Source organism: Pelophylax lessonae (genome assembly GCF_965119305.1).
Source record: "Pelophylax lessonae genome assembly, chromosome: 12".
In the NCBI taxonomy this organism is placed as follows: Eukaryota; Metazoa; Chordata; class Amphibia; order Anura; family Ranidae; genus Pelophylax; species Pelophylax lessonae.
Genome location: NC_138779.1, coordinates 209,000,461 through 209,023,845, shown reverse-complemented (window position 1 = coordinate 209,023,845; position 23,385 = coordinate 209,000,461). Strand labels below are relative to the sequence as shown.

The 23,385-nt window shown below is 42.3% G+C and overlaps 1 protein-coding gene across 1 annotated transcript in view; it reads right to left on the bottom strand.

Annotated features, from left to right (window-relative positions):
• Positions 1–1,767: 1,767 nt before the first annotated feature.
• The window catches only part of LOC309567894 (phospholipase A2 inhibitor NAI-like), a 30,700-nt gene continuing 9,082 nt past the window's right edge, over positions 1,768–23,385 (bottom strand). Inside the window, exons 2-5 of the mRNA XM_082273409.1 lie at positions 18,504–18,620; positions 15,359–15,505; positions 5,840–5,980; positions 1,768–1,963 (exon numbers count right to left, since the gene is read on the bottom strand). Coding sequence (XP_082129535.1) covers positions 1,770–1,963; positions 5,840–5,980; positions 15,359–15,505; positions 18,504–18,620 — 599 coding nt within the window. The 3' untranslated portion in view covers positions 1,768–1,769. The remainder of the gene's footprint in view (positions 1,964–5,839; positions 5,981–15,358; positions 15,506–18,503; positions 18,621–23,385) is intronic.

Genomic DNA, 23,385 nt, shown 5'->3' with positions numbered 1-23,385 from the left:
CAGGTTCCACCGCTAACTTTATGATTTTATAAGCCATAGGACTCTCCCCCCACCCTCAGGATCCACCGCTAACTATCCGATTATCCAAGACATAGGACTATCCCCCCCACCCCCAGGATCCACCTCTAACTATCTGATTATCCAAGACATATGAGCCTCCCCCACCCCCAGGCATCACCGCTAACTATCTGATTATCCAAGACATAGGACTCCCTCACCCCCCACACCCAGGCTCTACCCCTGAGTAAAATGTCACTGACCCTGACCCTTTTATCATTACAGGACATCATGCTGCAACTAGATCTATTGTAAAATCACTGTCTGAATCATTGAAAGAACTGACAACACATTTTATAGTGAAATTGTGAGCTGAGGCGGAAGGCTTATTCTCTGGCTAGCTGAGAAAGTACACAATAGTTAATAAATAACGAAGGTGAACTTTGATCTATGCGGTCATGGGGAAAAAAACACATTTTAAACTGGAACATTTGTAACATTTTATTCAAAAAACAGGTTTTGAAAATGTAAGTTCATACAGTTACTACAGTCAGACATGAATTTTTACAGGTTACATTAACAGGTAAAGTATACCTGCCCACAGTTTGCTTCCTGAATTCCAATAGCAGATTACTGCTCAGTTCTACTTATTATCTAGTGCTGTTCTTTTAGGGCAAGTGTGGGAAGCTGCTTAACAAGCCACCTGAGTTCTGTCCATATGCTTACAGGAATAATAGGAGCTGTAGTCCACCAAAGTGCACATGTGCCCTGCCGTTGAACCGGTTGTAGTACAAAAAATTCCAATAAGACTATCCAGGAAACGTGGATGAATGAAAAAAATGTACTAAATGATCTAGAGGCCAAAAGTTACAAGCCAACACATTTCAGGGGCTGTAGCCCTTTCATCAGGGATAAAATAAATAAATATATTATATATAATTTTAGATTTATGTAATATATATATATATATATATATATATATATATATATAAAACATTTTATAAATCTATATATATTATATATATATATATATATATATATATATATATATATATATATATAATTTTAGAGATTTATATATATTTACTAAATGATCTAGAGCCCAGAAGTTACAAGCCAACACATTTCAGGGACTGTAGCCCTTTCATCAGGTATAAAATAAATATATATATATATATATATATATATATATATATATATATATATATATCATTTTATATTTATGTATTTTATATACATAGTGGCAATGAATAAGAACTAAATCTCAAACAGAACTTTGTTTGATATACAGCAGGCAGTGCAAACGGTGTCACATTTAGATAACTATTTAATTAGGTAAATAAGTAAAGTGACTAAAAACAAATAGGAAATGAGGATGAGTATTGCTAATGTGAGCTCCTGAGATATGCCATAACTGCCAAGGGGTCCTGGAAGCCTCTTAAGTGGCTTCCTACACCTGCGCTTAAACTGACCATAAATGATTGGACATTATCAAAAATGTTCAAGGCCACAGATCTTTTTTTTTAACTCATTTCCTACCCTACAAGCCTTTGCCTTCTCCTCATTTTTCACATTTAGTAAAAGTGGAGCCTTCCTCTACTGTAGGTGCGCCCATTAACAATGTCTTTGATGTCTTTCAACTCAAGACAAGAACCTGCTTGATGACATTGTTAAGAATCTGGCACTTCATCCTAGGAGTTCTCTATACATCAAGCGCTTTTAAAAAGTCTAATATCAATCAGTCTTATAAACTTCTCAAATACCTAAAAACTCTAAAAAAGTAACTTTGTCAGCAAGAAGGCAACTGCAGTACCCAAGAGCCCAACATGGAGGGCGACTGCCCCGTCACTGCAGAACATCTTCGAATCGACGTTTAACCCTTGGATAGTGGTTGAATGGTTTCCAAATATCTCACAATAGCTTCTGGTGGCACAGCCACGAAGGGCATCATTTTTTGTCACTGTTCCTGGAAAAAATAAAAACACACAAATTGTATATGAGACAATGAAAGAGACTAAAATTGATGAATGTTCTTCCACTTCTGGACTGCCCACCGTGTAATTACGTCGGTATTTTGATGTTAAATACCGGGGGTTATGGCAGCAGTTAGTTGCCAAAACCCCGGGATTTTTTTACACAGCAGGTGATCTGGAATCTGATAAAAGTCGTCCCGACGGCGGATTCACCACAGGATCACTTTCATGGGCAGCGGGAGAGATGCTTCCTGGTCCTTTTTCCCACTTACCAGAGCCATCAGTAGCGGATGAAAATGATCTTATTCGGATGCATGGATGGGCAAGAAGTCGAGTAAGGGTAAGATGGCCCCCACTCCACTCTATGCCCCATGGAGGACCGGAGCGATGTCACTTCTGCCCAACAGCCGTAAAGGGACATTTTTTTTTTTAACGGCAAAAGTAAAATAAAGTTTTTTTTTTTTTGCTTTTAAGTGTAAATGTGAGATCTGAGGTATTTTTGAGGACCTGTCCTGCTTATTTCTATTACAAAGGATGTTATTTCCTGATAATAGGAATAAAAGTGATCAAAAACATTTTTTTTAAAGGGACAGTGTAGAAATAAAAAGGAAAATACATAAAAAAAATAAAAATTTAAAGCACCCCGTCCCCCCGAGTTCGCATACAGAAGCAAACTCATATGCAGGTCACGCCCACATATGTAAACAGTGTTCAAACCACACATATGGGGTATCACCGCGATCGTTAGAGCAAGAGTAATAATTATAGCCCTAGACCTCCTCTGTAACTCTAAACTGGTAACCTGTAAAACTTTTTAAAGCGTTGCCTATGGAAATTTTAGGGTACCTTAGTTGGTCGCCATTCACGATGGACTGAAGGGGGAATAGCCTATTTAAAGCAAAGTTCCACCCGTTTTTGTGTTTAATACAAGTCAGCAGCTACAAAACATGTAGCTGCTGACTTTTAATAACACACGCACCTTTCCCACGATCCAGCGATGTGGCTGGCGGGAGCCTCGGCTTCACAGCCGGGTGCACACTGTGCATGCACGAGTAGCCTAGGCAGCCTGAACAAAAGTGGAAGCAGGTACCTTTCAAATCTAGGTACCCGCTCCCCCTCAAAAAAATGACATGCCAGGAGCTCTTAAAGCGGAAGTTCCATTTTTGGGTGGAACTCCGCTTTAAAGGTAAGCCAATGAGGAGGGAGTTGCAGTAATTGAGATGAGAGATAACCAGGGAGTGGAATAAAAGCTTTGCGGTGTTGTTGGTTAGGAAGGGGTGTATCTTAGAGATGTTGCGGGAGTTGAGGCAGCAAGCTTCGGACAGCGACTGGATGTGGGGCCAAAAGGAAAGTTCTGAGTTTAGGATTACACCTAGGACCTTGGCATGTGGGGGCGGGTTGATAGTTGAGCCGTTGATTTTGACAGAGAAATCAGGGAAGAGGAACATGGGGGAGGAAATATCATGAGCTTGGTTTTGGATAGGTTGAGTTTAAGGAAGTGATATGAAATCCAGACTTATACAGTATGTCTATTAGTAAGTTGGTGATGTGTGAGGAGACTGATGGAGTGAGCTGAGGGGTGGAGAGATAGATTTGGGTGTCGTCAGCTTAGAGATGATATTGAAAGCCATGGGAGGCAATCAGCTGACCTAGGGAGGAGATGTAGATTGAGAAAAGGAGAGGTCCAAGAACAGAACCTTGGGGGGTACCTGAGGCAGAAAGGAAGAGGAGAGGAGGTATTAGAGTTGTAAGTAGCATTGAAGGTGTGATGGGATAGGTAGGATGAAAACCAGTGAAGAGTACATTCACGGAGACCAAAGGAGTGGAGTTTTTTGAGGAGGAGGGAATGGTCCACTGTGTCAAAGGCAGTACAGAGGTCCAGGAGAAGTAATACAGAAAAGTGTTTGTTGGTGTTAGCCTTTAGTAGGTCGTTTGTGAATTTAAAGAGAGAAGTTTATGTGGAGTGTTGAGGGTGAAATCTGGACTGAATGGGATCAAGAAGTTTGTTCTTAGTCAGATGGTCACTCAATCGGTTATAGAATCAGTCGTTCAAGGAGTTTGGAGGAGAAGGGGAGTAAGGAGATGGGGCATAGATTGTGAAGATTGGTGGGGTCCAGTGAGGGCTTTTTAAGGATGGGAGTGACTAGTACATGTTTTAGAGAGTTGTGGAAGATGCCAGAAGAGAGGGAGAGGTTGAAGATGTGAGTTAGAGAGCGTAGAATAGAGTCAGAGGGTGAGCCAAGCATTTGCGAGGGAGCAGGATCCAGGTGGCTACATGGGTGAAGCAGGGTTAAACGAGTAAAGTAATGATTGTACCTGTGGACATGGGGTGTTAAGTGGGGAAGGTTCCTGCACATTGGAGATCTCCTTGCGAATTGTATTGATCTTATTTTTGAAGTAATTGGCGATCTCCTGGGCAGTGAGTGAGTTAGTGGGTGGAGTGGGTGGAGGACAGAGTAGAGAGTTAAAAGTAGAGAAGAGTTGATGGGGACTAGATGAGAATATGTTAATGAGTGTGATAAAATAGGTTTGCTTGACAGTGAGGAGGCAGAAATAGTATTTTAGGAGGGCAGATTTATATTGGTTGAAGTCTTCCTGGGACTTAGTCTTAAGCCACAGGCGCTCAAAAGCATGGCTACATTTTCTGAGACTTCTGGTGTCGTCTGTTTGACGGGGCTGTAGCAGTCGGGGCTGGATTCTGAGTGTAGTGAGGGGATGAATGTTGTCTAGGGAGGCTGACAGTGAGCTGCTATAGATGGAAGTGGCTAGGTTGGTGCACAACAGGGGTCAGATTTTGTCATAAAGATGGTCAGTTGCAGAGTAGAGAAGAGAAGGGTTGAGTTGGCAAAGGTTTCTATGGGTAACTGTTAGGCGGTTTGAGGGAGAGGAGGTGGAAGGCAGGGAGAGAGCGAAACTAATAAGGTGGTGATCAGAGAGTGGGAGAGGATTGTTAGAGAGTCTGCACGGAGTGCATAGATAGGAGAAGACAAGGTCAAGGGTGTTGCCATTGGAGAGCGTAGGAGCCTGTAGCCATTGCTTCAGGTCAAGAAATAAGGTTAGACTGAGAAGTTTAGAAGCAGTAGTTGTGTTAGCATTAACAGGGATGTTAAAGTCGTCGAGAATGATTGTGGGGATTTCAGAAGAGAGAAAGAAGGGTAACCAGGCAGGGAAGTCATCAAGGAAGGTTAATACTGGTCCAGGGGGCTGGTAGATGACCGCAATTCTTATGGAAACAGAAAATAGACGAATACAATGTACCTCAAAAGAGGAGAATATTAGAGAGGGAGGTGGGTGAAGTATGGATTTTAACCTGTAAACAACAAATGTCAGAAATAGGCTTGGTCCTTAAAGCGGAGTTCCACCCAAAAGTGGAACTTCCGCTTTAGGGAGTCCTGACCCCCTGACATGCCACATTTGGCATGTCATTTTTTTTGGGGGGAGCGGGTACCTAGTTTTGACAGGTACCCGCTCCCACTTCCGCTCGGAGTGCCGCGGCGCCCTGAGCGGAAGTTATCCTCTCCCCCTCCCTCCCTGCAATCTTCTGGGACATGTCAAAGGTCCCAGAAGATTGCCGGCCAATCACGGCGCGCAGCGCAACTCGCGCATGCGCAGTGGGTACCCGGCTGTGAAGCCGCAAACTATCACAGCCGGGTGCCCACAGCAGTGATGCCGGCGCCGAGGGAGAGGATCGAGGCTTCGGGCGGCCGAATCGCTGGACCGTTGGACAGGTGAGTGAATGGCTGGAACTCCGCTTTAAGTGGTTAATATAGATGAGCATTTGGGTGAGCATACATCTCCCCCCTAATAACCACCCTTAATTTATAACTGATTTTTTCCAGTTTGTTCTGGGTCCAGGCAGAGGTAAATACCTGACAGTCTTCTGGCCGTACGACCACATTTGATCTCATCTCCGGTGCACTCAACTGTATCACTGGTGTAGCAGTAATCAGAGGTTTCTGAGAAACAAGCCCGGCATGTCAATCCATTCTTCTGTGGGTTCACTTGTGGCACTTTTCAAGAAGAAAAAATATAACTAAACACTTAACAAATAAAACTGATACTAAAAAAAAAAAAAAAATGTTATGAATGGTTGAAGTAAAATTAATAAAAATCAGCTGAAAAAATACCAGCTAAGGGAAAAAGGAGAAGAAGAAGTGAATTAGGGCTGAGTACATTTAACTAAGGTCTTATACAAGGTTACATAGCTGCAATTTGTTGTTTTTTTCAAAAATGAAAACTTTTGCTTTACCTAACAATATATGCGGGTCAATGGAAACTCCTGCACATATAAGAACATACCTGAACATCCGATAACAATAGTATTGCTACAAATTGTTTGCCAGCAAATAGTGTTGGCAGACTTGTTTCAACTGGAGCTGTAAGTGCTGCTGCAACACAGTGGAGGATGTCAAGATGACCAAGATATTTCAGACTCAGGGGCTAGGGGAGGAAGAAAAGTGCGTACCAGATACACTCAAGTTGCTATGACTATTTTTTTGGGGGTTTGGTATTCCCAACATCTAAAACAGATGAAACAGCAAATCCAGGTGTAGCGCTTCTGAATAGTCAGCTGATCATTTGAATCTCCCAGCCTTATGCTCTGGAAACTTCTTTCAGAGATAGGTGGGAGAAATCAAACCCTCAGCTCAGAAAAAACCTGAAGAGACCTTCATATTTAGTCATTGCTCCATTTACTACAAAGAAGCCAAAAACTACATTTACCTAGCAACCTAACCAGAAGAGGGCGCTACACAGGGAACAGAAGAAAACAAACAGTAAGATATGAATGATATATAGTACAAACTGCTCATTATGGCTTACTCTGGGGTTTCTGTAATGAATTGTAGCCACACGTTTACACTATTCTATCACTGCCAGCAAGGGAAGTCGAATTTTACTTCCTATAATCTGTTATGTGATAGAGTGCATCTCTGTGCTACCTACATCACCAAACATGTTCAAGCTCTTAAGGCAAATGTGAACCACGTTGATGGATAAGGGAAACTTGACATTTCCTTTTACATTTCTATATATATTTTTATATATAAAAGGCAACAAGAAGTCTATAGTTTGAGTTCTTGCATCATCAGCAGATGTGGTCCAGGATCATTCATGATAGGGAGGGGTGGGGTGAACTGCTGCACTACAGCAAGGCCTGGATAGAAAACTGTGGTAGTGAGCAGTTAGCCAGTAACACTTGCACCTCAAAGTTCATTGTTTAAATCTGATTGTGTTGTATATTTGAAGGAGGGATTTCCAGATCTTGCTAAGTTTCATGTGTGAATATCTTAAAGTGGTTCCAAAGCCTTAAGGGTTTTTACCTTGAAGGAGAAGTACAGCCAAAGCTTGTTTTGCTGTACGTCTCCTGCAGATCACCGGAGTGCAGTTCATTCTGCACTCCTGTGACCTTTTTTTCAGCAGACAGCAGGCTGGAGCCCGTTGTCAGCTGACGTCACAGAGCCAGCTCAGCCTCCCAGCGACACACAGCCCAGCACTCCAGTGTTCGCAGGGGGGACAGAGAAGTTACCAGCTCTCTGCTCACGGAGCTCTGAGAACTGAGCGATCTGCGGCCTTTGACCACTTGGTTCCATAGGAGTGTGTAGCCTATTGCATTTGGGTGTGCACACCAAAGCTCAAACACACACACATACATATCTGCCAACTGTCCTGTTTTTACCGGGACAATCCCGGCAAATAGGAGCCTGTCCCAGGCATTTTACAGTGTCCCTGTTAATCAGGGACAATGTAAATCACAAAAAAAATGGAATATGTAAATATAAATAAAGTGCAAGGTATAAATAAGTACGATAAAACCTAATTATACCAGATAGTATAATCATACTTATTTACACCTTGCACTTTATTTATATTTCCATATTACATTTTTTCTATGGTCACACCTGAGCACATTTCACACTTTAGTATTGCAGGGAATTGTGATGAGAATTTTTAACTTTAGGCAGAAGTAGTGCAGCTGAATGGGAGAATTATTCCAACTCTGCTACTTTGGCCTTAAGTTTTCAATTCCCTTTTCAATTTCCTGTAATTCTCTCTTTATGAAGTAGACCCTATAATCTGATAAATAGGCGGAGATTAATTATGCGGAGTGGGCGGGGCTTCGGGGAAGTGGGTGTGGTAAGTAATTGATAGCTGTGCTGCAAAGTGTCCCTGGAAATTTTTTTCAAATGTTGGCAACTATGCATATATATATATATATAAAATCTCCCTGCATGCAGATACAGAATGAGAGAAAAATGCTTCCACACTTCTTTTATAAGCAGAGTTGCTCAGTGCGAGATCTTTCCCATCTCCTTACAAGCACACAGGGAAAATATGCTAATGCAAATGGGGTGAGTAAGGCGTGCCCAGGCACATCTGACACACCCATTGTACACGCCTATGCTCGGTTCTTAGTCTTAGAGCCAGCGGGGGACAAATGCAGCACCGTACCAATGCCGTGTCCACCTAGATAAGTTGGATTCCAAACAAAAAAAAAACATTCCCCAACTTCTCTTTTGATGCATTTTATACATTAAGATTAAAAAAAAAAAAAACTTCTGTTGAAGAGGATCCCCCCAGCCAATCCTCGACCCCCCCCCCCCCGATTACTTACCTAAGCCTGATCTTTATCCAATGCTTTGCACTAGAGCAGTGGCTCTCCCTGCTCTGTTCCTCCTCACTGGACAGATTATTAGTAGTACGAGATATTGGCTCCCGATCCTGTCAATCAAATCCTATGATGAGGGAGCTGGGGGCAGGGCCGAGCCCCGTCAAAAGCCATTGACAGAGAGGCTTGGAAAAGAGCCCACATGAGTACTCCCGAAGAAAGCTGCTTTGTACTGGGACACCCAGCGAGGGGGAGAAGCCAGGAGCGTCATGGGGGGACTCCAGAAAAGGAGCATCGGGGCTGCTCTGTGCAAAACTATTGCACAGAGCAGGTAAATATAACATGTTTGTTATTTTATTTAATAAAAAAAAAAGAAATTTTAGAATCACTTTAAAACCTATCTCTGGGAAACATGAAAATTATCTTTGAAGTGGGGCTGCATTTGCACCGCATGGGTCAGTTGCCCAGTTAGTTTAGGGGAGAGGAGAAGTGTTTTTATCTACCTGATGCTCCACTCCCTTGTCAGATGAAACCCCCCCCCCCTCCTCCTCTCTGGCGATGGACTTTCTCTTACATCATCACACCTCATGTAAGAATATAAACCCTGTACTGGCTTCAATGACTTTAGGACCTTAGACCACCAGAGCAGCTTTTTTTAACCAGCGTGCCTTGAGGTTTCTGCAGGCTGCCTTGGCAAAATGCCTAAAAATTGCCCAAAAAATATATACAAGCCAGCATGTGGATGAAGCCTCCCTTTCAGTTACACAAAGCAACAGGGTTTCATTGTGCACCATGGCAACCTTCCAGCTGCTGGCAACCAAATGACCAATGGCATCATCAGTTGATAGGGAGGATGTCAGTCACCTGCACAGCAGCATCCTTATGTGACACTCCCCTGCCCCTCTTTATCATCATTGGGGGTCACATTAGCTGAGTGATGGAAAAAAACTGAGGGAGAAGAGAAACATTGGAATACTAGTCAGTACCAGGTTAAAGGTGTATTTGCTTTGGAAGAATAAATCACCTCTAACGTTGCTAACGTTGGGTGTCCTACTTGGACTTGTGGATGTTGCTGCACTATGTAAAACTATTAGAATAGCTTTTACATTATAGAATAGGGTGCCATAATTTTTTTAAGGGTGCCTGGAGACTGCCCATCATTTTTAAAAGGTGCCTCCAGACTGTCCATAATTTTTAAAGGGTGCCTTGAGACTGTCTATAATTTTTAAAAGATGCTTAGAGACTGTCCATCATTTTTAAAGGGTGTCTCGAGACTGTCCATAACTTTTAAAGGATGTCGCGAGACTGTCCATCATTTTTAAAGGGTGCCTCGAGACTGTCCATAACTTTTAAAGGATGTCGCGAGACTGTCCATTATTTTTAAAGGGTGTCTCGAGACTGTCCATAATTTTTAAAGGGTGCCTTGAGACTGTCTATAATTTTTAAAAGATGCTTAGAGACTGTCCATCATTTTAAAGGGTGTCTCGAGACTGTCCATAACTTTTAAAGGATGTTGCGAGACTGTCCATTATTTTTAAAGGGTGTCTCGAGACTGTCCATAATTTTTAAAGGGTGTCTCGAGACTGTCGATAACTTTTAAAGGATGTCGCGAGACTGTCCATTATTTTTAAAGGGTGTCTCGAGACTGTCCATAATTTTTAAAGGGTGTCTCAAGACTGTCCATCATTTTTAAAGGGTGCCTCGAGACTGTCTATAATTTTTAAAAGATGCTTAGAGACTGTCCATAATTTTTAAAGGGTGCCTTGAGACTGTCCATAATTTTTAAAGGGTGTCTCGAGACTATCCATAATTTTTAAAGGGTGCCTTGAGACTGTCCATAATTTTTAAAAGGTGCCTCCAGACTGTCCATAATTTTTAAAGGGTGTCTCGAGACTGTCCATCATTTTTAAAAGATGCTTAGAGACTGTCCATCATTTTTAAAGGGTGCCTTGAGACTGTCTATAATTTTTAAAGGGTGCCTCGGAATTGTCCATAATTTTTAAAGGGTGTCTCGAGACTGTCGATAACTTTTAAAGGATGTCGCGAGACTGTCCATTATTTTTAAAGGGTGCCTCGAGACTGTCCATAACTTTTAAAGGATGTCGCGAGACTGTCCATTATTTTTAAAGGGTGTCTCGAGACTGTCCATAATTTTTAAAGGGTGTCTCGAGACTGTCCATCATTTTTAAAGGGTGCCTCGAGACTGTCTATAATTTTTAAAAGATGCTTAGAGACTGTCCATAATTTTTAAAGGGTGCCTTGAGACTGTCCATAATTTTTAAAGGGTGTCTCGAGACTATCCATAATTTTTAAAGGGTGTCTCGAGACTATCCATAATTTTTAAAAGGTGCCTCCAGACTGTCCATAATTTTTAAAGGGTGCCTTGAGACTGTCTATAATTTTTAAAAGATGCTTAGAGACTGTCCATCATTTTTAAAGGGTGTCTCGAGACTGTCCATAACTTTTAAAGGATGTCGCGAGACTGTCCATCATTTTTAAAGGGTGCCTCGAGACTGTCCATAACTTTTAAAGGATGTCGCGAGACTGTCCATTATTTTTAAAGGGTGTCTCGAGACTGTCCATAATTTTTAAAGGGTGCCTTGAGACTGTCTATAATTTTTAAAAGATGCTTAGAGACTGTCCATCATTTTAAAGGGTGTCTCGAGACTGTCCATAACTTTTAAAGGATGTTGCGAGACTGTCCATTATTTTTAAAGGGTGTCTCGAGACTGTCCATAATTTTTAAAGGGTGTCTCGAGACTGTCGATAACTTTTAAAGGATGTCGCGAGACTGTCCATTATTTTTAAAGGGTGCCTCGAGACTGTCCATAACTTTTAAAGGATGTCGCGAGACTGTCCATTATTTTTAAAGGGTGTCTCGAGACTCTCCATAATTTTTAAAGGGTGTCTCAAGACTGTCCATCATTTTTAAAGGGTGCCTCGAGACTGTCTATAATTTTTAAAAGATGCTTAGAGACTGTCCATAATTTTTAAAGGGTGCCTTGAGACTGTCCATAATTTTTAAAGGGTGTCTCGAGACTATCCATCATTTTTAAAGGGTGCCTTGAGACTGTCCATAATTTTTAAAAGGTGCCTCCAGACTGTCCATAATTTTTAAAGGGTGTCTCGAGACTGTCCATCATTTTTAAAAGATGCTTAGAGACTGTCCATCATTTTTAAAGGGTGCCTTGAGACTGTCTATAATTTTTAAAGGGTGCCTCGGAATTGTCCATAATTTTTAAAGGGTGTCTCGAGACTGTCGATAACTTTTAAAGGATGTCGCGAGACTGTCCATTATTTTTAAAGGGTGCCTCGAGACTGTCCATAACTTTTAAAGGATGTCGCGAGACTGTCCATTATTTTTAAAGGGTGTCTCGAGACTGTCCATAATTTTTAAAGGGTGTCTCGAGACTGTCCATCATTTTTAAAGGGTGCCTCGAGACTGTCTATAATTTTTAAAAGATGCTTAGAGACTGTCCATAATTTTTAAAGGGTGCCTTGAGACTGTCCATAATTTTTAAAGGGTGTCTCGAGACTATCCATAATTTTTAAAGGGTGTCTCGAGACTATCCATAATTTTTAAAAGGTGCCTCCAGACTGTCCATAATTTTTAAAGGGTGTCTCGAGACTGTCCATCATTTTTAAAAGATGCTTAGAGACTGTCCATCATTTTTAAAGGGTGCCTTGACTGAAAAAAATGTTGAGAAACATAGCACTAGAGTGTAGTGGAAAAGGTGAAACAAGGAGCTGTCTAACAGTGCGGAGGAGAGCAAGAAACCCTTGCAATGTGAGCACAACCCTACTGCAAGGGATACGTTTGACATTTCCCGGAGATAGCATTGAATATGTAATTTTGTTTTTTTTCGTGGGTGTGTACAGTTATATTTATACAGTATATATACAAAAAGCATTATTTTTCCTCTTCTGCTTTCTGGTAGTTCTGATTTATATAGGTCTGTGGGAGATCAGACCAAAAACTATCAAAAATAAAGAAATACATTAGTTAACCACTTCCCGCAAACCGACGTAGCTCTACATTGACTCGGAGAAGTGGTTGTACCGGGGTGATGCCTGCAGCTAGAGGCATCATCCCAGTACCATTTTTAGAGCCGGTGGTCGGCTTTTAGGTGATAATGGCAGACCCCTCCCTACCACCACCCTCCATGGCTCTGCTCGAGTCTCCCGTCCCACCGGTTGGCTGGTGTCCCAATCAAAGCTGGATTTGGCTTTGAACGGGTCTCCAATGTAGTAACCCGGAAGTGGCATGATGACGTCACGTCCAGGTTATTCGACGGCTAAAGGCGCTAAATTTAAAAAAGTGTCAGTATTCAAAAATGCAGATTTCGGCATTTTGAATACATTGAAGTGCAGTGGAGGGGCTTGGAGTCTTTTAGACCCCCGATCCCTCCATAAAGAGTACCTGTCACTGCCTATTGCTGTCACAAGGGATGTTTACATTGATTGTGACAGCAATAAAAGTGATCAGATTTTTATTTATTTAACCACTTGCCGACTGCCGTCAGTAGATTTACTGCGGCAGTCAGCCCCTCACAGGCAAAGTGACGTATATTAACGTCACTAGCCTGTGAGGCTCTGGGAAGCGAGCGCGTGCCGCTGGCGGTGCGCTCCCGCGCGGTCACGGACCCCCCCGCGCGGTTGACCGGCGGACCCGATGTCCGCCGCTCACTCTGCGATCGTCGGGGGAGAGGGAGAAAGGCAGGCAGCTTGTCTAAACAAGCTGCCTGTCATTCTCCCCTGTGTAGAAACCCTGATCATACGGTTCTACTATGTAGGACCGTTGATCAGTGTAACTACACCTCATACCACAGCCAATCACAGTTAGAATCACGCCCCTAGGGACACACACAGCCCCTTCCTCTCAAATAAAGTTAACCCCTTCACTGCCAGTGTATTTTTACAGTAACAGTGCATATATATAGCACTGATTACTGTAGAAATGTCACTGGTAACCCCAAAAGTGTCAAAAATGTCAGTCAAGGGTCCGATCTGTCCGCCCCAATGTCGCAGTACCGCAAAAAAAAATCGCAGATCGCCGCCATTACGCGTTAAAAAAAAAAACAACAAAAATGACAAAAATCTTTCCCTTTGTTAGTAAACGCAATAACTTTTGCGCAAACCAATCAAAATACGCTTTTTGCGATTTTTTTTACCAAACATATGAAGCATAAAACAAACTTTGATTTTTACTTTTTTTTGGGGGGAATTTCATATAAAAAAATGTGAAAAATATTGTTATTTTTGCAAAATTGACGCTATTTTTTTGTTTATAGCGCATGATCAAAAAATCGCACAGGTGATCAACTACCACCAAAAGAAAGCTCTGTTTGTGGGAAAAAAAAGATGTCAAATTCGTTTAGGTACAGCGTCGCACGACCGCGCAATTGTCCGTTAAAGTCACGCAGTGCCGAATCGCAAAATACCCCCTGGTCTTTTAGCAGCCAAATCCTCCGGGGCTTAAGAGGTTAAAAAAAACTGTGCTAAAATTAAAAAAAATTAATAAAATAAATAGGAAAAAAAAACCCCGAAAAAATGTTAAAGAGCCACGAAAGAAAATGCATACGGAAGTCATGCCAGCAAATGAAATGTTCAAACCACACGTGAGGTATTGCCGCGATCGCCAGAGCAATAATTCTAAATAATATTTCTAAATAATATTTAAATAATAATAATACATAACAAATAATAATAATAAAAAAATAATAATAAATAATATTTAAATAATATTCTAAATAATTCTAAAAAAAGAGCTACTCTGTAACTCTAAACTGGTAACAAATAAATAGGGGATGAAGAATCTGCGCACACTAATGAAAAAGCAGCTAGAAATTAATAGAGCCAACATCTATCTTGACATATACTAAACTGGTAACCGTTAAAATTTTTTAAAGCGCCGCCTATGGAGATTTTTATTGACCGTAGTTTGTCGCCATTCCGCTGGTGTGCGCAATTTTAAACCATAACATGTTGGATATCTATTTACTCGGCGTGACATCATCTTTCACAATATAGAAAAAATGGGCTAACTTTACTGTGTAATTTTTTTTAAATGCAGTTAAATATATTTTTATTTCCAAAGCAAATTGCGTTTGAAAGACCGCTGCGCAAATACCACAGGAAAAAAAATATTGCAACAACCTCCATTTTATTCTCCAGAGTCTTTGCTAAAAAAAAAGTATATATACCATTTGGGGGTTCTAAGTAATTTTCTAGCTAAAAATACAAATTTTAACTGATAAACAACATGTATCAGAAATAGGTTTGGTCCAGAAGTGGTTAATTAATTAAAAAAAAAAAAAAAAAAAGATTTGTCAGGTTACGTCAGATATGAGCTGCCTTATCAATACTAGGTTGATAATATCATTTAAAAAAAAAAATTAGGATCGCTTAGTTGGATAGAGATAAGAAAAAAAAAGTGCATCCTTATCTTTCACCAATAGGGGACTTTAATAAAATATTTAACGATCTCTTTCTGAAAATGCTAATTCTATGGCTGCTATGCTGGCTGCCTGCCTTTCCGAAGCATTGACTTGAAACAGATAAGCAAATCAGAAAAGCAAACAGAAAAATAAGCTTTATGTTTTTTCCAGGTCAATGATTCATAGCACTGAGATCAGAGATGCAGAATGACAGCCTGGGGAGTGCTATTTTCAGAGGCAATGGCAACCTTTGTGTTTCCCTAATGACAGGTTGTCCTACAAGCACAGAAGTATTTCATCATCTTTATCTTACTGAAAGCTCAGCAAACTCGTTTGTAACTTACAGGTAGGCAAGGGTGGAATGCAGTTATCGGTATCGCAACACGAAGTCCCCGTCCTCAGTTTTCCGTAGTTGAAGGTCATGCTTCCATTCACATTACAGTCTGAGCGTGATCCACAACTTAAAGCATATTGTGAGGTCTCTGATGTCACTGTGTTTGTTAGATAACAGTAGAGTTAAAGTGTACATCAGGGGAAAAGAATAAAACAGTGCATCTGTTCAATACATACACATTTTACTATGTTTATCCCTTTAAAACAGTGGTCTCCAAACCCCATCATTGGTATCAGTGGGAGGAACAGTGCCCCATTGTTGGGGTCATTGATAGGAATAGTGCCCTATTGTTGGGGTCATTGATAGGAATAGTGCGCCATTGTTGGGGTCATCGATAGGGATAGTGTCCTCTTGTTGGGGTCATTGATAGGAATAGTGCCCCATTGTTGGGGTCATTAATAGAGATAGTGCCCCATTGTTGGGGTCATTGATAGGGATAGTGCCCTATTGTTGTGGTCATTGATAGGAATAGTGCCCCATTGTTGGGGTCATTAATAGAGATAGTGCCCCATTGTTGGGGTCATTGATAGGGATAGTGTCCTCTTGTTGGGGTCATTGATAGGAATAGTGCCCCATTGTTGGGGTCATTGATAGAGATAGTGTCCTCTTGTTGGAGTCATTAATAGGGATAGTGTCCTCTTGTTGGGGTCATTGATAGGAATAGTGCTCCATTGTTGGGGTCATTGATAGGGATAGTGCCCCATTATTGGGGTCATTGATAGTGATAGTGTCTTCTTGTTGTGGTCATTGATAGGAATAGTGCCCCATTGTTGGGGTTATTGATAGGGATAGTGTCCTCTTGTTGGGTTCATTGATAGGAATAGTGCCCCATTGTTGGGGTCATTGATAGGGATAGTGTCCTCTTGTTGGGTTCATTGATAGGAATAGTGCCCCATTGTTGGGGCCATTGATAGCAATAGTGCCCCATTGTTGGGGTCATTGACAGGAATAGTGCCCCATTGTTGGGGTCATTGATAGGAATAGTGCCCCATTGTTGGGGTCATTGATAGGGATAGCGTCCTCTTGTTGGGGTCATTGATAGGGATAGTGTCCTCTTGTTGGGGTCATTGATAGGATAAGTGTCCTCTTGTTGGGGTCATTGATAGGGATAGTGTCTTCTTGTTGGGGTCATTGATAGGAATAGTAACAAAAACAAGAGACAGGTGCACAGACCTAGTGCAATCCCATTAAACATTTATTGAAAGATAAAACAATTGGTGTCATGCATCATACTCATAAACGCATGTAATGGATATGCATATCAAAGCACTGTATGGGCAGATCTCCTCCACAACATGGACTATTCCAAAGACGCAATGTGTCTTTGGCTCTGAAGAAGAGGGTTCTCCCTTGATACGTATCAGCCAACCTATATAGATGCAATCTGACCTCCTTGCAGTATTGGAAGAGTCCATGTCCTCGAGGAGATCTACCCATACAGTGCTTTGACATGCGTATTGACTACATGTGTTTGTGAGTATGATGTATGACACAGTTTGTTTTATCTTTCAATAAATATTCTCTCCACTAATACCAATGATCGGACACTATTATATCCACTAATACCAATGATGGGACACTATTCCTCCCACTAATACCAATGATGGGACACTATTCCCTCTACTAATACCAATGATGGGACACTATTCCTCCCACTAATACCAATGATGGGACACTATTCCCTCTACTAATACCAATGATGGGACACTATTCCTCCCACTAATACCAATGATGGGACACTATTCTCTCTACTAATACCAATGACGGGACCCTATTCCTTCAACTGACACCAATGATGGGACACTATTCCTCCCACTAATACCAATGATGGGACACTATTCACTAATACCAATGATGGGACTCTATTCTCTTCACTAATACCAATGATGGGGCACTATTCCCTCCACTAATACCATGATGGGACCCTATTCATTCAACTGACACCCATGATGGGGCACTATTCCTCCCACTAATATCAATGATGGGACACTATTCTCTTTACTAATACCAATGATGGGGCACTATTCTCTCTACTAATACCAATGATGGGCACTATTCTCTCCACCAATATCAATGATGGGGTACTATTTCTCCCACTAATACCAATGATGGGGTACTATTCCTCCCACTAATACCAATGATGGGGCACTATTACTCCCACTAATACCAATGATGGGATACTATTCCCTCCACTAATACCAATGATGGGGTACTATTCCCTCCACTAATACCAATGATGGGACCCTATTCCTTTAACTGACACCAATGATGGGGCACTATTCCTCCCACTAATATCAATGATGGGCACTATTCCTCCCACTGATACCAATAGAAACCCTTTCTCCCACTGACACCAATGATGGGGCACTATTCCTCCCACTAATACCAATGATGGGCACTATTCCTCCCACTAATACCAATAATGGGGAACCATTTCTCCCACTGACACCAATGATGGGGCATTATTCCTCCCACTAACACCAATGATGGGGCATTATTCCTCCCACTAATACCAATGATGGGGAACCATTTCTCCCACTGACACCAATGATGGGCACTATTCCTCCCACTGACACCATTGATGAGACACTATTCCTACCAATTATACCAATGCTGGGGCACTATTTCTCTCCCTAACACCAAAGATCAGGAATTGTTTACTCCCATTGGCAACAGTCCCCTCCCCCCCCCCAAAGTCTGCAGGACAGTAAACTTGTCCTTTACCTAAAAGTTTGGAGACCCCTGCTCTACAGGTTTCTAAAAATCTGCTTGAAACGTACTAAAAACGTTATAAATGCTTTACAACACATTACTCTTATACAAAGCAATATAAATATGAATATCTGCGTGTTTAAAGTATAAAATATCTATCTGAGACATATATCTATTTATACCATTAGAATGGAAGCTCTTCGGGGGTGAGGATAATGCGATTAGTTCTATAAACTGTGTGACTGCTGTGTAATATTTTAGTACTATATTGATGCAGAAAATACTTAAATAGTAATTATACTTGAATGCAGCCCTGTTCTTTTCACAGATATTCAGTGACCCCCCTATTAGTATACATATAATTATTATGCATTTTATTATACCTGTTGTTATAAGAGTGTAGGAAGCGACACAAACTTGATCTGATGCACAGGTCACGGGTACTCCATTGCACGGGGAGCCCTGCATGTGCCAGCAACTTTTGCATGAGATGCAGAAACCTGGTGTTCAAAAAGAGAATAATTATATACATATATTTTAATTTAAAGTATTACTATAGGATTATTTTTTTGTTAGTTGCAGGGCCCCTGCCCTGGACTGACTAAATTTAGTATATAGCTCTGCTGTAGCCAGCTGAATTCCAAATTACTTTTTCGGACTGATCAGGTTTACCCCTAAACCTGGTGGCTGATTGCTTTTGCCTGCTTCTGGAAGAATGTTACAGAAATAGTGTGGTAGGGTCAGTTACTGGTTCAAGGATAGTTATCTAACCTTAGACAATCCCTGGGATGCTGGCCCAAAAGGTGAGCCTGGGGAGAAGATAAATATTTGGGAGAATCAGAGCAGAGATGTCTTCCCCTGGGGCTTTTTTCCTGGGAGGGGGCTTGTGGGAGAGTTCCAGGGAAGCTACTACTAGTAGACCTTAGCATGTGCTATGGGCTGAGGCAGTGCTGTATTTTGGCCTAGGCCGACAAGGCCCAGGCCTAGGGCAGCACTTTGTAGGGGGGCGTCAAAAAAGTCCCCCTTCACCTTAGACTCTATTGGCCACTAATTGCTAGAGCTGCCTCTCTCACTCCTCTCTCTCTCATTCGCCCTCTCTCTCTCATCCCCCCTCTCTCTCTTTCTCCCTCTCTCTCTCTCTCTCATCCCCCTCTCTCTTCACCCCCTCTCTCTCTGTCTCTAATCCCCTCTGTCATCTCCCCCTCTCTCACACCCCCTCTCTCTTTCTCATCCCCCTCTCTCTCATCTGCCCTCTCTCTCTCTCGCTCTCATCCCCCCTCTCTCTCTCTCATCCCCCCTCTCTCTCTCTCATCCCCCCTCTCTCTCCCTCCTTCACCAACCCCCACTCACCCCCCCCCCCCCTCGTGAGGTCTCAGGGGTTCATGCTGGGACTTGTAGTCCTTCAATTTTGGAGGGAGTCACATCCATTAAAAAGGAAGGAGTGGGGCACATTTACATAGGAGGGGGAGGGGGCGCCCAATTTTAGTCTTGCCTAGGGCAGCACAAAACTAAAATACACCACTGGGCTGAGGGCCTAAAAAAAGACTTGCCTGAAGGAAACTTGCTTGTGGAAGTTCAGCAGGAGAAGTGGGGGACCTTTCTGCTTGAAGTTCCAAGTGTGCAAGTACTTCTTGAGGGTGGGATGCCAGAAGCTCCTACAAAAGATTGTGACTGCTCTTATAGGGTCTCAGATTTACTGGTGCCCCCTCTTTACTCTATTTTGGAGGCTGCTATTATAGGGCCCAACACTGCTGGAACAAAGACGTTCAGGAAGCTATCTTCTAGGATTCATGAGCCTAGGGCAAGGGTCTTCAAACTATGGCGATCCAGTTGTTCAGGAACTACAATTCCCATCCTGCCTAGTCATGTCTGTGAATGTCAGAGTTTTACAATGCCTCATAGGATGTGTAGTTCTGCAACAGCTGGAGGGCCGTAGTTTGAGGATCCCTGGCCTAGGGTATCCTGCACCCTCAAATTTCCTCCCTGAATTTTGTTCAAGAGCTGCAATAAACTCTAAAAATACACTTGGACTGGAGTCTGAGTATGTCGATGTGCTTCTGGAACTAAATACAGGGCAGGCAGGCAGCCAATGAGCAGGTGAAGGGGACCTTGTACATTTCCAGTGGCCCCTCTGGTGGTTATCACTACATGGTTTTGTGTGAGGTAGAGAATGGTTAAAACCTTGTCAATTTTTTTTTTTACTGCAAGACAGATGGGGATGAATAAAGTTTTCAGTCCCAAGTACGATGTCAATAAAACATAGTATCTTTGTTTCTACTAATCTAACAACAATTCTACATATCAACTTCCAAAATACACATAGTCAAGCCTGGAGTGAGAACGAGATGCACTTGTAAGCAGGGGTTAAGCCTCTGCATAGTTAAGTCCCGCCTAGGGGTATGTCATGGGGGTGAGTCATCTTGTTGGCTATATGATGGCTGTTTGGGGTGGAGCTTCTGAGATGTGTGGGAAGAGTTGGTCTCAGATGGACATCATATAGGCTGAAAGAAGGCTGAGGTGAAGCTCTTCCACTGTCTGTCTTATGATGCTCCTGTTTGAAGGGACCTAAATTCCCAATTGTAGTGAAGAATTTTGACACTTGGAAAGAGTGTGTAAACCCCCCTTCCTCTGGTTCTTGAAGCAGCTGGACGGGGTGGATGGGGGCGGGGTGGACGGTGGGGGGGAAGGAATCTTGATAATGAGCTGTGTTTTGGAGCAACCTGTTGGGGTTCAAGGAGCATAAGAAAAGCAACTGGTGTAAACAATTCTTTATTACAAAATATCCTTGGACATATGGAGTGGGGTTAGATTTGACCTCTATTAAGCTTATGAAGGGTAGGTGTCTGCCTTCATCCCTGGGTAAATTGTGAAATGGGGGGGTTGGTACCTTAAGCCAAGTTAAGTGGGATTTTTGAGGCAAAATAAAACGTATGTTGTATTTAATAGAAAAATTGTTACATCAAACATACAAGATGTTTAGCATATTCATTAGTGGTGGGTTATAGACCCAAGTGAAGTGGTGCTTAAAGATAAGAGGTAGTGTGACATGTGTCAATCGGTGACATTATTGTAGGAAAAATTGTCTCTGTCCCTCCATGCTGTTGCTTGGAAGTTTGCTCAGAGATGATTCCTATTTATCCTACGCGTTTCGGCTAAAAATAACCCTTTTTCAAGGGGTATTGTCACCATTTCTGTAACAATAGTATACAATCCCACTTAACTTGGCTTGAGGTACCAACCCCCCCTTTTCACAGGTATATGGAGTGTAGATCTTGGGTCTGGGGTATGTCATATGGGTGGGTCATCTTGTTGTCTATATGATTTATGTTTGGGGTGGAGCTTCCGAGATGTGTGGAAAGAGTTGATCTCAGGTGGACATCATGTAGACTGAAAGAAGGCTGAGTAGAAGCCCCTCTAGGGTAGGCCTTTAGAAGCTTCTCTTTGAAGGGAACTGAATTCCTGTGTGTAGTTGAAGAACTCTGGCACTTGGACACCCCCTGGTTCTTGAAGTGGTAAGATGTGCTGGAGTGGATGGACGGAAAGAAGCTTGACAATGGGCTGTGCTATGGAACAACTTACATAGTTAGTCAGGATGAAAAAAGACACAAGTCCATCCGGTTCAACCAGAAAAAAAAAAAAAAAAACAGTATTGAAAACCCAACCATACAATCCCATATTTACAATCCTATACCACTTGTTGTGGTTCAAGTAAAGCATAGGAAAAGCAACTGGGGTGGACAATTCTTTATTACAAAATATCCTCAGGTATATGGAGTGTGGACCTTGGGCAAGGAGAACAGGAGCAGCCAGGATGACAGAATGGCTTCATACAACAGGTATGTGTGCACTTGACTACGACTCCTGCAGTAAGGAGAACAGGGAAGGTACCCTTGGCCACTTTGATGGAAAGCGTTAGCAAATCCAGATTGCTAACTCAACACTGCTGCCGCTTGGCAGATGGACTATGCAGGACTTTTCTCCCTATTAGTAAATAGCATTTTCAGAAGAAGCTCAGCAATGACAATCTCAATCTCAGTACAGGCATATTTTTTAGTTTTTTTTAAACATAATAGTGCAACATTTTGGAAGAAGCTCGGTAAATGGAAATACCAGAGAACCTAAGATGGAATACAAATCAAAACTATTGCCAAAGCATGTGACCTCTTATGTACATGGTAGCGAAAAGTAGTATCAAAAATAAATAAATTGTAAAAATATTTCATAAAAAAACTGATTGCGACTGAACACCACTTGAAAAGGAATCATGGGGGGAGGAGGGGGTTGTGGTCTGGACATGGCCAAGTAAAGACACATAGCACCTGAGCTCCCAGCCCTCCAGCAGTCTTTGACCAATCACACTTCATGGACTAAGAAGCGGAAGGTTAAGACATCTTGCAAGGCACCTAAAAGCAGTGGACCTAAGAGCGAGATCCAGCAGTATTTTCCGAGGGCACACAAGAAATGGAGTATACAAGAGATCAAGCAACCGGGTTAGCATTGCTACAGGTAACTTCGGACTTGCCTACATCTTCAGCCGGTTTGGATAGTGCTTTGGAAGCCCGGCAGGCATTAGCAGCAGAGAAGCAATCCTTTGCTTCACAGACTGGCTGCTTATCACCTCGATCGAGTGAGGGGGATCTATGTACTCTTATACAAGTGCTCCGGATGAGGGAAGATATAGAGGCTCTCATTTGTAGAGTAGAGGAAGCCCACCATAGAGAGCTTCAATCAGTTTGGATGGAGGTGCGGGAGCTGTCGGACTGTCTCATGGCGGATGAAAACTCAACCATGGCTTTGGAACAGCAGGCGGCAGCCTTGGAAAGGGATCAAGATTCTCAAGCAGAGACAGCTTTAGTGTTGCAGTTACACCTGGAGGACCTGGAAGACCAGAGTCACATTAACAACATGAGGTTCTGGGGTCTCCCCGAAGCTACAGGACAGAAGAACCTCCGAGACACAGGTTTGGCTATCTTTCACAGGGTCCTGGGGGATACCCGGCCCATTGATATGGCGTTTGATAGGGTCCATAGGGAATTGGGCCCAAAATCTTCAGACCCAATGTCTGAAGATTTGGCCCAATGGCCTCGGGATGTGGTATGTCGCCTTCACTATTATGTGCATAAGGAGGCAATACTCCGGATGGCATGTGAGGCAGGTCTGGTGGATTTTGATGGGGCACAAGTCAAGATACTACCAGACCTCTCCCAAGCTACACTGCAGTGCAGAGGTCTCCTCTGCCCAGTATTGGAGCAGGTATGCCAGATG